This window comes from Salvelinus fontinalis, chromosome 6, assembly GCF_029448725.1.
Source record: "Salvelinus fontinalis isolate EN_2023a chromosome 6, ASM2944872v1, whole genome shotgun sequence".
Taxonomy (NCBI): Eukaryota; Metazoa; Chordata; class Actinopteri; order Salmoniformes; family Salmonidae; genus Salvelinus; species Salvelinus fontinalis.
Window position 1 is genome coordinate 62395598 of NC_074670.1, and position 17630 is coordinate 62413227.

Genomic DNA, 17630 nt, shown 5'->3' on the forward strand with positions numbered 1-17630 from the left:
TCCTTACTGTCCCTAGAATTTATAAGCAAACAGCTGGAGGCAGGGCTTTCTCCTATAGAGCTCCATTTTTATGGAATGGTCTGCCTACCCATGTGAGAGACGCAGACTCTGTCTCAACCTTTAAGTCTTTATTGAAGGCTCATCACTTCAGTAGGTCCTATGATTGAGTGTAGTCTGGCCCGGGAGTGTGAAGGTGAACGGAAAGGCACTGGAGCAACGAACCGCCCTTGCTGTCTCTACCTGGCCGGTTCCCCTCTCTCCACTGGGATTCTCTGCCTCTAACCCTATTACAGGGGCTGAGTCACTGGCTTACTGGTGCTCTTCCATGCTGTCCCTAGGAGTGGTGCGTCACTTGAGTGGGTTGAGTCACTGATGTGATCTTCCTGTCCGGGTTGGCGCCCCCCCCCCCTGTTTGGCCCTGTCCGGGGTATCGTCGCTGCAGTAGTTTATGTGTCGGGGGCTAAGGTCAGTCTGTTATATCTGGAGTATTTCTCCTGTCTTATCCAATGTCCTATGTGAATTTAAGTATGCTCTCTCTAATTCTCTATTTTTCTCTCTTTCTTTCTCTCTTTCTCTCTCTCTTTCTTTACCTCAGGACTACCTGGCCTGATGACTCCTTGCTGTCCCCAGTCCACCTGGCCATGCTGCTGCTCCAGTTTCAACTGTTCTGCCTGCGGCTATGGAACCCTGGCCTGTTCACCGGACGTGCTACCTGTCCAAGACCTGCTGTTTTCAACTCTCTAGAGACAGCAGGAGTAGTAGAGATACTCTGAATGATCGGCTATGAAAAGCCAACTGACGTTTACTCCTGAGGGGCTGACCTGTTGCACCCTCGACAACCACTGTGATTATTATTATTTGACCCTGCTGGTCATCTATGAACATTTGAAAATCTTGGCCATGTTCTGTTATAATCTCCACCCGGCACAGCCAGAAGAGGACTGGCCACCCCTCATAGCCTGGTTCCTCTCTAGGTTTCTTCCTAGGTTCTGGCCTTTCTAGAGAGTTTTTCCTAGCCACCGTGCTTCTACACATGCATTGCTTGCTGTTTGGGGTTTTAGGCTGGGTTTCTGTACAGCACTTTGTGACATCAGCTGATGTAAGAAGGGCTTCATAAATAAATTTGATTGATAGTCCATTGTATAGCTGCAGTGTTGATTCGACCTTAAATCAACCAATCACTATCTTTCCATGCTATAGTATAAAGGACTGGAGTACAACACTTCCTCTCCAAATATTTTGATTTGAATGATTAGTGCTTACCCTGACCATTAGTCTAAACCTAACCCTTAGCCTAAACCTAACCCTGACCTTTAGCTTAAACCTAACCCTAAACTAGGAACAAATATCACATGCACATGGTAATTAATTCTGAAAATATAGCCAATATTTGTCCATTGAAGCTTGCTCATGTATTGATTGCGATATCAATAGATAGATGAGGAGTTGGGTAATAGATACCTCTTGAGCAGTATGGCCCAATGAACCCTGGGAAACAATGGCAGGAGCCGGTCACACACTCTCCATTCCCATAACAGTTGTGTGAGCACTCCATAACCGACTCTGTTGGGACAAAAAAAATGTTTTCTACGATTACACCAGCTATGGTGACACTAGCTAGGTTTCCATCCAATTGGTGACAGATTTAAATGCGAATGTTCTAAAACCCACATAAAAATATGCACATTTTCCCACCAGAGATGTGTTTCTATCAAACTGACTTGTTGCGGATAAAAGTCTACACGTGATGACAAAGTGCACATAAAAATTACCTTTGCAGCTAAATTCCCATGTACCAAATAATAAATACAAGTTCAATTGGTTTCCATCGCATTTTCAACTCTACTGATGGTTTTGTCACACATTTTTTTGCATTATGTAGCAATTGCGCCCACTCTGATCTTGGCATCTGCGCTCTAGCCAACAGCTTGCAGATACAGTGCGGGTAGTCTAGTCTATATGATGAGATTATTATGGATTATGTTTATTTGTCAAATAGCATCGATCATCATGTCACCAGAATAAGACCCTCGATATTTATTGGAAAGTATTATCACGCTCATCACTGTGCACTTTCTCTACCTTATGAAGTTCATCATTTATTTAATTTGTAGCCTAATAAACAGCATGGTCTCCCGAGTCGTAGTGTGGGACCACACAACATATAATTGCGTGACTCCAAATTTACTTCAATATGATGGTTAACCGGGCACTGATGACGTGGGTGTCGATTAAGGCAACCCCTCGCACCTCTCTGATTCAGAGGGGTTGTGTTAAATGCATTCATACTAGGTATCCCCCTTTCATTTCCCTTTCCAATTATAACACTATTTGCACATAAATGTGTTTCTACCACCATTTCTCGCATAATTCATTTCACAGACACAAAAAGATCCCACCATTTCTAACGAGCAAATTGTCTGTGGACATTTAGGAAATTGTATTGACATTTCCTGTTTTTAGCAGCGTCAGGTAATTCATCTGCATGAAATGGTTGGATAGAAACCTAGTTACTGGCATGGCATACGAGCTCATCATTTTTTCAGTCAGATGTTCTTGCACAAGATTGAGATATCACACCTCTAAAATGTGCCAACAACACATACAGGGGTTAAAGCAAAAATCCCATGACTGAAACTTAAATCAATCTCAGGTTGATTGTCTGGGGCCAAGTTAACATCCCCTTTCATGTAAAAAAAACTCATGACCATCAAGCTTTTAGGGAAAGAGGATCATTTTGTACATGTTTTAAACTGAGAGTTTGACCAATTACAGTCCTTTTCAATATTGCAAATACAAATGTAAAAATTGAAAAAAAAATGATTTTCATCCCTGCATATATAATTTCATTACATCATCCAATATCAACACATAATCAATATCAACACATTATCGATATCAACACATCAACACATGATCAATATCGACACATGATCAATTTCAACACATGATCAATATCAATACATTATCCATATGAACACATTATCAATATCAATAACAACACATGATCAATATCAACACATGATCAATATCAACACAATATCAACATCAACACATTATCAATATCAACACAATATCCAACACATTTCATTGGATTGGATTTCATATCACTACTATGTCACATACTATTCCATCTTACATTTCCACACAGCCATATTCACTTATTGCAGTGTTTCCCAACCCTGGTCCTCGAGTACCCCCAACAGTACACATTTTTGTTGTAGCCCTGGACAAACACACCTCATTGAGGCTTGATGATTAGTTGAGAAGTTGAATCAGGTATGCTTGTCCAGGGTTACAATAAAATATGTACTGTTGGGGGTACTGGAGGACCAGGGTTGGGAAACACTGTCTTATTGCATGAATGTACAGTGTATGTTGGTATGTGTGTATCTCTCATCTGCTGTAGCCTGACAACTCCCATGCCATCTAGCCCATCTCGAATGCAACCCATCACGAACATTTTACATTTCACAGTGCCTTTCTAGTTCTTTGACTGTCCTTTCTCCACATGAAAATCTCATGACTGATCATGCCCACACAAGCAACTGGATCAATCTTTGTAAATCCTCTCTCTGAGTTGAAGTTAATCTGACATATCCCACTGACACGTCTTGTGTTCGTTCAACAGACCAGCGCTCATAATGGGCACTCCCCCTAGGCTGGGAGCTCCTTTCGATTGTGTTAAGAGGGCAAACATTTGAGTTTTTATTGCTTTTGAAGACTTGTATTGGATGTACACTACTGGGCTGTCAGTTTCAACACATAAGGGGAATTTTTACCTTGGATTTCGATAACTTCATATCTTTAGAAATGTATCGATGGAATTCCCTAATGCTAAACATTAACTTAGCATGTTTTCTGTTTTCCCGCAGTACAATTCCTGAGCCAGCACAACAAGGAAAAGCCTAAGGGATAGCGATATTCCTGCAATGTAGAGACGTAAAATGTGCATAACACAATTCACAAAGCCAACAACACATTTTGCTTGCATTATATAGTCTGTAGATGCAGTTTAAATGATTGATTAATGTATATATATGTTGATCTGGCCTGTCAGCTACCCAGTTATTCTCTTAGTTGTGGAAAAAGTTCTCCAAGTGCCCTTTCCAGCAATTCAATATAATTTTAAATATTCACCTCATCCATTTCTACATCCATTTTCTACGTTATTTCCATGTTATGCTTACCCTGGATGATGGTGTTGTATGATACTGTCTCCAGGCTCTTCCCATCATTGTAGAAAGCCAGATGCCACACCCCAGAGTCCAGATACTGGATGAAGCCAGCTTGGTGGAGGCTGACCTGGCGCTCCATCCGCCCCCTGGTCTCCTGCGCCGTGGGAGCCCACCTCTCTTTGGCGATGAGCCTGCTGCCATCCAGCAGCTCCACAAAGTCATACTGAAGAAAGGTCAAGCAGAGGTCAGTTGGAACTAAGTAATTGGTCTCTTCATGACATATGATGTGCGACATATATTAAAACATTTACAATAACGGTGACATTCTGTAGTTCCAGGTACATAGAGGGAAAATCTCTGTTTAAAAAAATTCATAATTTGACATTAAAGGAGCTAGCCACAATTTAATTGAGTCAAAGTAAATTTGAGTTTTCCAGAAGACTGATCCTTTTCATTCTGTGTTTAATTCACACAAACAGTGTTTAATTCACACAAATGAACACAACACAGGGAGTTGAAAGTAGAAAAGGGCACATTAAAAAAGGATTTAGTATCGGAAATAGGACCTACAGAGGACACAACACCAAGCATCCCTCCAACAGACTCAGTGTGGATAGGAAATAAAGCATTAAAGTAAGGGTGAGAGAAGTCAACACTCAGTGGTTTAAACCCTTTTGAGAGGAGCTGAGGAGCAGAGAAGAGATATTGACCTGTGGATGTAGGCAGTTTTTTATGTGTTGGTGGCCAAGGGGCCAAGTAATAAAAGTCCAGAACCCAACCATTCCTTTACTCCTAGGCCAGTGTGTATATCTTGATTGCTTGGCAAAGGCTTATCTCAATCTAACAATAGGAGCAAATAATAAAGAACAAGAGGCCAAGCCTAGCCAGGCCAGCCGATGAACCACAAATAATTATTAGCTATACCTGGGAATTCAAACTAGTGTTGATAATTTCTTCACAAAACCTAGTTTAAGACAATTGATGAATCATGCAGAGTAAGACACTTACTAACAAATTTAGTTGTATTATTTTCTTTTGTGCGATTGGTGACGCACTTTAAAGTTGTTCCTCTCCTCAAGCGGTGCATGTAACCAACGGTCAATATCTCTCATTGGGGTCTCATTGGGGTCTTTCATGCTAAGTTAAGTAAACGCATCGATTTATCGCCCTGGCAAATTAACAGACCGTTTCTAAGGCAGTGGCGGTTGACTTTGTGTCTAGGCATTGACAGTCTTGAGCGGCCTGCGCAGCAATTGCCTTGGACATAAAAGGAGGCTTCTCTGTTTGTTGCATTTGATTTAGTTGGATTCCTTATTTCTTTTACCTTGGAAGAGTAATCCCTTCTTTCCTGTTGTCATTTGTACTTAACTTTTTTTCATTCGATAGTGGCCCAATTTCCGGCGCGAAAGAGGCTCTTCAAGTCAAGTCAGAGAATGTCAAGAAGGTGATGTTGAAAGATTTTTCTCTAGGGTGAAGTGGAAAATAGCCAGGTCATTCCACAAAAATAGTGCCTTTTGTGTCCCTTTGATATTTTAGATATAAAATGTGCACCAATATTGAATTTTAAAAGCCTGTAATATTAAATGAAGTGCCCTTCAATATAGACCACACGGAAAATTCAATCAATCTTTTTTAAGGGTTGCTAATGTGCCAAAATTCAGCATTTTAACATGTCCCCCTGTCACTTCTAGGAAGATTTGAACCTACTTACCAACAAAGTTTTCACCATCATTGACCTAGTTATTTTTTTAAAGTAATTTCTGAAGATTCTTTTTTTTGTGTGTGATTAGTGATTAATTTACATCTGTCTCATTTTAAGGTCAACCCAGTTACGTGAACTGAACTCTCATATTAATATGGTAAAACTATTCCCTTAAACATTTTGTTTTTTCAAAAGACAGATTTAACATCTATCTAATAGTCAAATCATGGTGTAAAAGCAGGTGGTTCTACTCTTTTTGGCCATTTTGTGGTGGAAAACTGAGCGGGTCATGCATAACATGGCTAGAAATGTTTTAACAATAACATTTGTTTGGTGAAGCTTGCATTCAATTGACACTCTGTGTTGCACACAACAAGGTTAACTGCCTTGTTCAGAGCAACATATTTTTACCTTGTGCGCTCGGGGATTTGATCCAGCAACCTTTTGGTTATTGGCCCAATGCTCTAACCACTAGGCTACCTTCTGCCCCAAAGTATTAGAATCCAGTCGTTCCATTGTAAAAACTTTGTAAAAATAAGACTGAAAAGAGGAATATTATGAGCATGGCAAAAATCATCCAGTCAGATTTTTACAAATCAAATCAAAATTTGTCACATGGGCCGAATACAACAGGTGTAGATTTGACAGTGATATGCTTACTTACAAGCCCTTAACCAACAATGATTTAAGAAGTTTTAAGAAAAATAAGTTGATTGATAAGTAAAAAATTGAAAATAAAAAATGTAAGTAACAAATAATTAAACAGTAGCAGTAAAATAACAATAGCGAGGCTATATACAGGGGATACCGGTAAAGAGTCAATGTGCGGGGGCACCGGTTAGTCGAGGTAAGTGAGGTAATATGTACATGTAGGTAGAGTTAAAGTGACTATGCATAGATAATAAACAGAGAGTAGCAGCCACGTTAAAGAGGGGTCTGGGTAGCCCTTTGATTAGCTGTTCAGGAGTCTTATGGATTGGGGGTAGAAGCTGTTAAGCCTTTTAGACATAGACTTGGCGCTCTGGTACCACTTGGTGTGAGGTAGCAGAGAGAACAGTGTATGACTAGGGTGGCTGGAGTCTGACAATTTTTAGGGCCTTCCTCTGACACCGCTTGGTATAGAGGTCCTGGATGGCAGGAAGCTTGGCCCCAATAATGTACTGGGCCGTATGCACTACCCTCTGTAGTGCCTTGCGGTCCGAGGCTGGAGGCCAAGCAATTGCCATACACCCTACCCAACTAATGTACCATTTACCTGTGTGTGAGATGGTGGGAGACCCTTCCTCCCGTAGGCCCCAACCAGTGCATTCTTCTGAACAGAGATGTTGAACTTGAGGAAACGTGGCTGCTCCATAGCCAGCTGGGAGCGCCAGAACACCCCAGGCGGTATTCCCTGACCTACCCTTCGGCCCACTTCCACTTGCCCGGTGTCAATGGAGTTGTTCTCCTGATGGATCGCACCAGTCCTGCCTGGAGGGGAGAAAGAGAGAACACTTAGATAAAGCTAGATGGACATTTTGTGAGGTCTATACAAGTTCATCACAGTTGTATACAGTTTTCATCTGCATTGATTCCATTTTCAACAAAATAATAAAATTTCTCAATATTACCTTAATTTAAATAAAATTATGCAGACACATGACTCCAAGACTATATCCCTGGCCCTCAAACTGTAGATATGAGTCTTGTTCATTAGGTACAGCCCAGTGTGTATCCCGGGCCCTCATAGATATGAGTCTTGCTCATTAGGTCATTCAAACATGGAAATACCAGACAGCTTCAGTACTTCCAGGTATTTCTATTTCCTGGTACAGTTGATGATAGAAACGTTGTTATTCCCACTCAAATAGACCTCAGCTGATTGCTCCATTATGAGGCTGGAACAGATTATTTCACCATTGATTATTAGATATTTTTTTGACCTGACGAAGATCAGTTTCAGATCAAAACGTAGTCAATAAAGCAGTGATTTGGGAGCTTAATGAGTGTCTTTTGTGTGGTACTTGTGAATCACTGCTTAATGTCTAGGATCTAAATGTACTAGCTGATTCATTACCTGGTACAGTAACAAAACAACAGGACAAGGAAGTGATGCTTTAAAAAGGTAGGCAAGCAAAAAAAAAACTTGAACATGAGTCATTCTCACATGAAACGCATTTTAAAGCATGAAACGTGTTTAAAGCATTTTTCCCTGATATTTATTTCAAAAACCACTTAGGATAAATATCTTTCTTACAATGGACCTCCAGAGTTTTTCTTTGATTGAAATAAAGACACATTATTACAAAATACTGTGCAGTACTGCAATGCATCACTGGATCAATACAGAACTTTGCACACACACTGCTGCCATCTAGTGGCCAAAATCGTAATTGTTCCAAAACTACAATATTATATTATGGCCTTTCTCTTGCATTTCAAAGGTGATGAAAAAATATATATTTGAAAATGCATGTTTTTTTGTTTGTATTATCTTTTACCAGATCTAATGTGTTATATAATGTGTTACACATTTCCACAAACTTCAAAGTGTTTCCTTTCAAATGGTATCAAGAATATGCATATCCTGAGCTACAGGCAGTTCAATTTGGATATGTAATTTTAGGCATTTTTTTTTTTAAATGGTCCAATCCTTTAAACTTCTTATGGCTGAGATCCCGTTAACGGGATCGACTTGACAACAGCCAGTGAAAGTGCAGGGCGCCAAATTCAAACAACAGAAATCTCATAATTAAAATTCCTCAAACATACATGTATTTTACACCAATTTAAAGAAAAACTTGTTGTAAATCCAGCCACAGTGTCCGATTTCAAAAAGGCTTAACGACGAATGCACACCAAACGATTATGTTAGGTCAGTACCTAGTCACAGAAAAACACAGCCATTTTTCCAGCCAAAGAGAGGAGTCACAAAAATCAGAAATAGAGATCAAATTAATCACTAACCTTTGATGATCTTCATCAGATGACACTCATAGGACGTCATGTTACACAATATATGTATGTTTTGTTCGATAAAGTTCATATTTATATCCAGAAATCTTAGTTTACATTGACGCGTTATGTTCAGTAATGTTTTGCCTCCAAAACATCCTGTGATTTTGCAGAGAGCCAAATCAATTTACAGAAATACTCATAATAAACATTGATAACAGATACAAGTATTATACATGGAACTTTAGATAAACTTCTCCTTAATGCAACCGCTGTGTAAGATTTTTTTTAAACTTTACGGAAAAAGCACACCATGCTATAATCTGAGTACAGCTCTCAGAGCCCAAACAAGCCATACAGATATCCGCCATGTTGTGGAGTCAACAGAACTCAGAAATAGTATTATAAATATTCACTTACCTTTGATGATCTTCATCAGAATGCACTCCCAGGAATCCCAGTTCCACAATAAATGTTTGTTTTGTTCGATAACGTCCATAATTTATGTCCAAATACCTCCTTTTTGTTTGCGCGTTTAGTACAGTAATCCAAATATGCAGGCACTAGGTCCAGACAAAGTCAAAACATTCCATTACAGTTCGTAAAAACATGTCAAACGATGTATAGAATCAATCTTTAGGATGTTTTTAACATAAATCTTCAATAATGTTTCACCCGGAGAATTCCTTTGTCTTCAGAAATGCGATGGAACGCAGGTCGCTCTCACGGGAGCACGCGTGGTCAGCTCACGCCAGACACCTGACTCAAAGAGCTCTCCTTCCCTCATTCTTCACAGTAGAAGCATCAAACAAGGTTCTAAAGACTGTTAACATCTAGTGGAAGCCTTAGGAAGTGCAATATAACCCCAAAGACACTGTATATTGGATAGGCAAACCTACAAACCTCAGATTTCCCACTTCCTGGTTGGATTTTTTCTCAGGTTTATGCCTGCCATATGAGTTCTGTTATACTCACAGACATCATTCAAACAGTTTTAGAAACTTCAGAGTGTTTTCTATCAAAATCTACTAATTATATGCATATCTTAGCTTCTGGGACTGAGTAGCAGGCAGTTTACTCTGGGCACCTCTGGGCACCTTTTCCATCCAAGCTACTCAATACTGCCCCCAGCCATAAGAAGTTTAAGAGATTTAAATTAAATCAGTGGCCTTTTTCTGTAAAGGTGAAGAAAGGTGGCATGCATGTGGCAGACATTGCATACAAAATGACAGACACCTACTGGTAAAGGCTGAATGTGGTAAAGCTGTTTGGACTCTGTTAATTACAATTCAGAAGGTACCTACAGTATAGGATAGGCTATAGGCTATAGTATAGGATAGGCTGTTTTTGTGCTGAGCCATACACATAACATTCACAAAGCAAAATGGACAAACAAACAAGCATCCAGTGCAATTAAAGACTAGAAACATAATCAGAAATATGGTGTGTTCCTTCCCCAAATGTAATCTACAGATATAACAAGTAGGTAAAGAAGTTGGTAAAGGGCTAAGGTCCTTACCATAGTCAACTGAGAGTACTGTCACTATGCTTGGTTGAGTGGGCAAAGCCTTCCCCCCTCCATTCTCAACCGCTGGTTTGTTTTCCGTTTCTTGAAGTTGCCAGTTGAGCCCAAAAAAGTGCATTGCTGTAAAGTGAACAAAAACAGTGGAATATGTTAGGGTTAAGGCAATCAATCAAATCATTAAAAAACGAAATACGTGCTGGACAGCATTTCTAGGAAAAAGAGATCAGACAATACATCATTTTGTGGCCTGTGGTGGCCTGGCAGTTAGCACCCCCACACTCAGCACATGAAAGGGGTCATGACTCAGTTCCCTCCCTCCTTCCTTCCTTCTCTTTCCTTCCTATACTTCCCTAAAAAAAAAAAATCTTCAAGAAACATGCCTGAAAAATACTAAAGAGTAGGAATTATTTTGTACTAGGTTACCTTACTATGGGTGCGCCACATGTAGGCTAAGTGCTCTACTGTAAAACCCAACAGGGGCCAGACAGCAAGCTCAATCAATACTGAGGAGAGGAGGAACACTGTTGTGTCTCTTTGGGGAGCGCTGTTCATTAACACAAACAGCACTGCATCAAAGAGCGCAGCAGGACGTTCTATTTAAAAACCCAAACATTGTCACCAAACAGACAGGAGGAGGTGGACAATGTGCAGCAACATAATGACAGCCCAAATCAAAGCATCTGGAAACCCCAAGTGTATGTATTTGTGTGCGTCAGAAAGAAGGTCAAAGAGGCCGCAAACTCTCTAATTCTCTTGCATAACCAACCAAACCGTCATGTTCTTCCTCCAACCTCTGTCTCTGAATAGATTGCTATTAAGCTGCATGTCTTGTTGTTTGGGGAAACCGGGTCTTCTATGAACACAGTGAGAGGGCGAGGCTCCTTCAAAGATCGCCAGCCGGGGAGTCGTGCTGAGGAGGCAAAACTCTGATTTCCCAGTGTTTTGATCTGAGGTGGAACTTTTTTCAAACGGGCAGGGGAGGGTATGGGGTATTGACTGCTTAAAAAACATAGCTAACTCACAAGGGATGAAGCAGAATCATAGAGAATACGGAATGGGAGAGGTGGAGAGGGAGAGAAACAGAGATAGAGACAGAGACAGAGAGAGAGACCAAGGCAGATTGATGTGTGCTTGTACATATGTATTGGACTGTGTTCTTATCTGTGGGCTGGCAGAGGCGGAGTGTGCTAGTGCATACATAAGCTATTTAAGACATCGCACCTGGCAGGTGTTTTGGCTGCAGATGAAAGAGAGGAAGGTGAAAAACTCAACCTGAGGCAACTGGCAAAGAAGGCCTGTATCTGTTTAACTCACACACTCACAACCAAAAGAACTCCCACACAGGAAACACACTCATACACTCACGAGACCACACACACACAAACGCAAACACACACACACACCTTAAAGCCATTGGCGCACTCATAAGCTATACACGCGGAATCCAGAAACATGACAACCCACCAAACATGCACAGCAAAATCACATGCAACCAATGACAGAGCACGATATCATGAATCAAAAAAACATGGCGGGTCCAGATGATAGAGATAATATACATGGATATTAATATGGCACTGTAATGGCCCTCTGCTATGGAGAGCACTCTCCATACTTTATCTCCATTGCATCATTTCTCCATAGACATATTTCTCTCTATACGAGCATGTTATCCTGTCCTCCCTTCAGCACCATGAGAATCCTACGGCAGTTCAGGGGAAAGTCACACAGCCCAAGATTAAGAGAGTGTATGACTCAGGACAGAAAGGACAGATAAATCTCCACCCATTTTATCGCTGTGGTCAAGCTGCTAAAGGTTGGTGTAAAAACCAGACAAAGCCCCTTCTGAAGGGGAATTTTGTCCTATGGGTGAGGTTGATGCGTTAAACTAAAGCATGTGTTCCTAGCTTCCTGGTCGAGATGAAAGCACTTCCTGGAAGAGATTTTGTTGCACCAGAAAATCTTTATAGCTCTCGATTCCTCACATCCTCTCTCATCGCCCCTTCTCAAAATGCTTTCAACTTCTTAGGAGAGTTCCCTTTTTTGGGGGTTATTCCCCATCAACACATGACGTTGTCACAATGTTGCAAATCGGTTGTGAGAAGGTCAGTCATGACAAGTGATAACCTTGTGATAACCTAATGTGACTAGGGTGCTGGGCATTTTGTTCCTTCTGACAGTGTCATTGTAGCGTGTCGAGGGGGATTTCAACTGTGTCTGTCTTTCAGGGCTCTTGTGGAGCTGGGTCATGTCAGTGATGTCACTCTGTGGGGCTGAGTCATGTCAGTGATGTCACTCTGTGGAGCTGGGTCCTGTCAATCATGCTGCTCTGTGCAGCTGGGTCATGTCAGTGATGTCACTCTGTGGGGCTGGGTCATGTCAGTGATGTCACTCTGTGGGGCTGGGTCATGTCAGTGATGTCACTCTGTGGGGCTGGGTCATGTCAGTGATGTCACTCTGTGGGGCTGGGTCATGTCAGTGAGGCTGCTCTGTGCAGCTGGGTCATGTCAGTGATGTCACTCTATGGGGCTGGGTCATGTCAGTGATGTCACTCTGTGGGGCTGGGTCATGTCAGTGATGTCACTCTGTGGGGCTGGGTCATGTCAGTGATGTCACTCTGTGGTGCTGGGTCATGTCAGTGATGTCACTCTGTGGGGCTGGGTCATGTCAGTGATGTCACTCTGTGGGGCTGGGTCATGTCAGTGAGGCTGCTCTGTGCAGCTGGGTAATGTCAGTGAGGCTGCTCTGGGGGGCTTGGGTCATGTCAGTGATTCTGCTCTGTGAAGCTGGGTCATGTCAGTGATTCTGCTCTGTGCAGCTGGGTCATGTCAATGATGCTGCTCTGTGCAGCTGGGTCATGTCAGTGATGTCACTCTGTGGGGGTGGGTCATGTCAGTGATGTCACTCTATGGGGCTGGGTCATGTCAGTGATTCTGCTCTGTGCAGCTGGGTCATGTCAGTGATTCTGCTCTGTGGGGCTGGGTCATGTCAGTGATGTCACTCTGTGGGGCTGGGTCATGTCAGTGATGTCACTCTGTGGGGCTGGATCATGTCAATGATGCTGCTCTGTGGGCCTCCTATCAGGTTAGCAGGATGATGCAGAGCCCTTGCCATTGGAACTGCCATAATCTGACACAGATTCAAACTGTATCATTGGGGATCTGTAGAATGAATTGTCTCTGTATCTGACTGACATATGACAACGACAGACAGAATGATATTATAAGGTCTGCTATCTGCTCAGCAAGATCATGCTGAAAGAGCAATACACATTTAGCACAGTTTATAAAGCTGACTCAAAGCCATAAAGTCCAGTCAACGTGTCTACTAGATAGTTTAGTTTAATTGACTGGGAAGTGCAACAGATATCCAGTGTTGTAACTTTAGTGTGTTAGGTGCTGTCGTGAAGTCTCTACTGAGAACTGAAGGCTGGTTCACCACTTACGTTGAATGGCAAGCCATTTATATTTGCAAGGATAATATATTCGAAAGGCCTAGTTGTAGTACAGTAGTTGTACAGCTAGTTCTTATGCTTTTTCTATCCACAGCTTCATCTTTGGAGAGTGGGTGTTAAGAGGAGTGCTAAGGCTCCTCTACAACACCTGAGCAATGCTCGAGGCTTGCTTAGTCGTCTGTTTATACCACAGTATATAGAGCATAAGCAGAGCAATGAGGGAGGGTCATGGTGAACTACGCACTAATACAACAATGTAAACAAGGAGGGGCCATAGTCACAAGGAGGGAGCAAAGTTAGAAGGAGGGGCCATAGTCACAAGGAGGGAGCAAAGTTAGAAGGAGGGGCCATAGTCACATGGATGGGCTATAGCCACAAGGAGGTGCCATAGTCACAAGGAAGGGTCATAGTCACAAGGAGGGGCCATACTACAAGGAGGGGCCAAAGTTAGAAGGAGGGGCCATAGTCACAAGAGGGGGGGGGGGGGGGCAGAGTTAAAAGGGGGGAGCTATAGTCACAAGGAAGGAGGTGCCAAAGTTAGAAGGAGGGGCCATAATCACATGGATGGGCTATAGCCACAAGGAGGGGCCATAGTCACAAGGAGGGGCCATAATCACATGGATGGGCCATAGTCACAATGACGGGCCATAGTCACAAAAGGCTGCCATAGTCACAAGGATGGGCCACAGTCACAAGGAGGGGCCATACTAGAAGGAGGTGCCATAGTTAGAAGGAGGGACCACAATCACAAGGATGGGCCATACTCACAAGGGGCTGTCATAGTCACAAGGGAGGGCATAGATAAAATGACGGGCCATAGTCACAAAGGGCTGCCATAGTCACAAGGATGGGCCATAGTCACAAGGAGGGGCCATACTACAAGGAGCAGCCAAAGTTAGAAGGAGGGGCCACAATCACATGGATGGGCCATACTCACAAGGGGCTGTCATAGTCACAAGGAGGGGCCATAGTTAGAAAGAGAGGCCATAATCACAAGGAGGGTCCATAGTCACAAAGAAGGGCCATACTAGAAGGAGGTGCCAAAGATAGAAGGAGGGGCCATAATCACATGGATGGGCCATTGTCCCAAGGAGTGGCCATAGTCACAAGGAGGGGTCATAGTCACAAGGAGGGGCCATAGTTACAAGGAGCGGCAAAAGTTAAAAGGAGGGGCCATAATCACATGGATGGGCCATAGTTAGAAGGAAGGGCCATAATCACATGGATGGGCCATAGTTACAAGGAGTCACAAGGAGGTGCCATAGTCACAAGGAGGGGTCATGGTTACAAGGAGGGGCATTAGTCACAAGGAGGGGCCATAGTCACAAGGAGGGACCATAGTTACACGGAGGGGCCATAGTCACAAGGAGGGGCCATAGTCACAAGGAGGAGCCATAGTCACAAGGAGGGGCCATAGTCACAAGGGGGGGGGTTTGCATAGTTAAAGGGGGGGGGGGCTATAGTGACAAGAAGGGGCCATAGTTACAAGGAGGGCCCATATTCACAAGGAGGAGCCATAGTCACAAGGAGGGGCCATAGTCACAAGGAGGAGCCATAGTAGTTACAAGGAGGGGTCGTAGTTACAAGGCGGGGCCATAGTCACAAGGAGGGGCCATAGTTACAGGGAGTGGTATAGTCACAAAGAGGGGCCATAGTTACAGGGAGTGGCATAGTCACAAGGATGGGCCATAGTTACCTATACAGTAGCAGAGCATGATTGAAAGCAGGACAGCCATGCCCACTGCGCTCAGGGCGGTGCACCTCCAGGAGCAGTGCTTGGGTGACTTCTTGAACTTGAAAGCCCCTCTGGAGAGGGTGTTTCTGGGTAGGGGACGTGCCGGGGTGGAGTACACCGCCCCAGTTGCCATGGTGTAACCTGGGGTTGCCGTGCCGAAGAAAGGGGTTGTTCCTGTGCCCGTCTTAAAGAGGAAGTGTCTTGGGAAACAAACCAGAAAAATACAAATTCATATTAGATAATGATGAATACAGAAACAAATACACATTTATTTGGGTGTACTGTATATTCCTATTAAACCTTTAGTTATTCATGATAATCTCATTAAACCTTTATTTATTCAGGATATTCATTGAAACAACATATTTTTGCAAGAGAAATCATGGACATATCATTATTCTCCAATGTGAATTGTATAATCAATACGATAGGCCTCAGTACTAACCCTGACATTGTAAAAGGTGAAGCTAAAAGTATCTCGTAAAAACAATCATCTCCCACTTGCTCTTTAACTACAGGGACCGACTAATAGGCCATTATACCTGGGGTAATTAAGGAGGTTTAATCACAAGCACTACTCTGGCTTTGCCACTTAACTTTTTAAACCCGCGTGGAAACCTCTGAAGTAGATAAATTAAGCCCTGATGCCTCTTTTGCCATCACTTACGGATTAATGGCTAAATGTGTGCAGTTTGGACCTAGTAAAATGTGACAGACTTACCTTTTGAAGTGTTCTCTGTGTAATTAAACTTTTACAGCCCCTTGTTGTCAATACTGCTAACAGTAGAAATAACAAGGGTTCAACTGTCTCAGTGGATTAGAGCATGATGCTGACAACACTAGCGTTGAGGGTTCAGTTCCCTCAATATTGTAGCAAGTGTGCTAGGGAATTGTGAGTAATTGCAGTTTCTGTTCTTTATGTTGCATTATCTCGCTAACCGTTGTACCTGTGAGGTTGGTTCTTGGTTTGTTGCATCAGGGCTCGCATTCATGTGTTTTGTTGGGGTGGTTGATCCGGCACCTGTGGGCACCTGTGTGTGCCAGGCTATGGGATTGGCCCTCCACTAACTGTTGGAAAGAATATTTCTGCTGTCCCACTAGCCTGGTGCCTTTTGGGGTTTGATACATAAATAAAGCCATGAGTTTATAAAGCCATCATTCTACTTCTCCCTCCTTACCTCCACATTACAACGTGTCACTGTCACATTGACAGTTCTGTAAGTTCCTTTTGATTAAAGCATCTGCTAAATTGTTTATTAAGCTAGTTAACTGTCACTTTCCATGCCAACACTTAAATTGCCACAGCCTTGCCACAGCCATGTTGTTTTGTTAATGCAACTGATCAATGGTTTTCTAATAGGACAAATGTCTAATATGGATTGTATGGCTTTTCTAAGCCCCAATGGACAAGCATAGTCATGGATGGTATAAGTCTCTCTCTGTGAAAGAATACAGCATGTCACTGAGAATGAAGAGTGTGGTATCTGAACAAGGGTGTTCACAGATCTGGCAGGATGTATGGTGTATTCAGCAGCTTGTGCGAAAAGTTGGAGGTCAAGTGTATTATGAGCTAATTGATCTGTAATATGTCTGTTTTTCTTTTCTCCCAGGTTGATGATTGATGGATTCATCTCACTGTTTGGTCAGAGAAAAGGGTTGCCGGTATACCTATTTCTGAGGTAGTTTAGTAAGGATTTGTGCAGTGATATTGATTTGAGCATACAGTGAATACTGGGGCCTATTTACGAGCTGCTTGGCTACGAGAATGAGCATACGGTGATTAAAGGGGTCTATTTAAGAGAGAATGCACCAAATGATTCCATTTCACACATAGTTGATAATGACAAAATGTCCAAAAGGTTAGTTCACAATCAAAAGGTTAGTTCACAATCTGAATTATTGAATATCAAGTCCCACTACTCATCTACAGAATATTAAGCATTTTTTTAATTTTTGTTTTGTTTTATTTAACCTTTAGTTATAGAGGTTTTTCTCAATGAGATGACATCTCTTTTCCAAGAAAGACCTGGTCCAATAGCAGCAGGGGGAACACTAACACAACATTAAACAAAACTATAAACACACATACAGTACAACAATTA

General features: G+C 42.4%; 1 protein-coding gene across 3 annotated transcripts in view; it reads right to left on the bottom strand.

The window, feature by feature from the left end:
• Window positions 1-17630, bottom strand: part of si:dkey-237h12.3 (teneurin-3) — a 194683-nt gene that overhangs the window by 65177 nt on the left and 111876 nt on the right. For all 3 annotated transcript variants that reach the window (XM_055927384.1, XM_055927382.1, XM_055927381.1), the window contains exons 5-9: window positions 15490-15728; window positions 10334-10459; window positions 7136-7350; window positions 4191-4401; window positions 1462-1563 (exon numbers count right to left, since the gene is read on the bottom strand). In XM_055927384.1, coding sequence (XP_055783359.1) covers window positions 1462-1563; window positions 4191-4401; window positions 7136-7350; window positions 10334-10459; window positions 15490-15728 — 893 coding nt within the window. The remainder of the gene's footprint in view (window positions 1-1461; window positions 1564-4190; window positions 4402-7135; window positions 7351-10333; window positions 10460-15489; window positions 15729-17630) is intronic.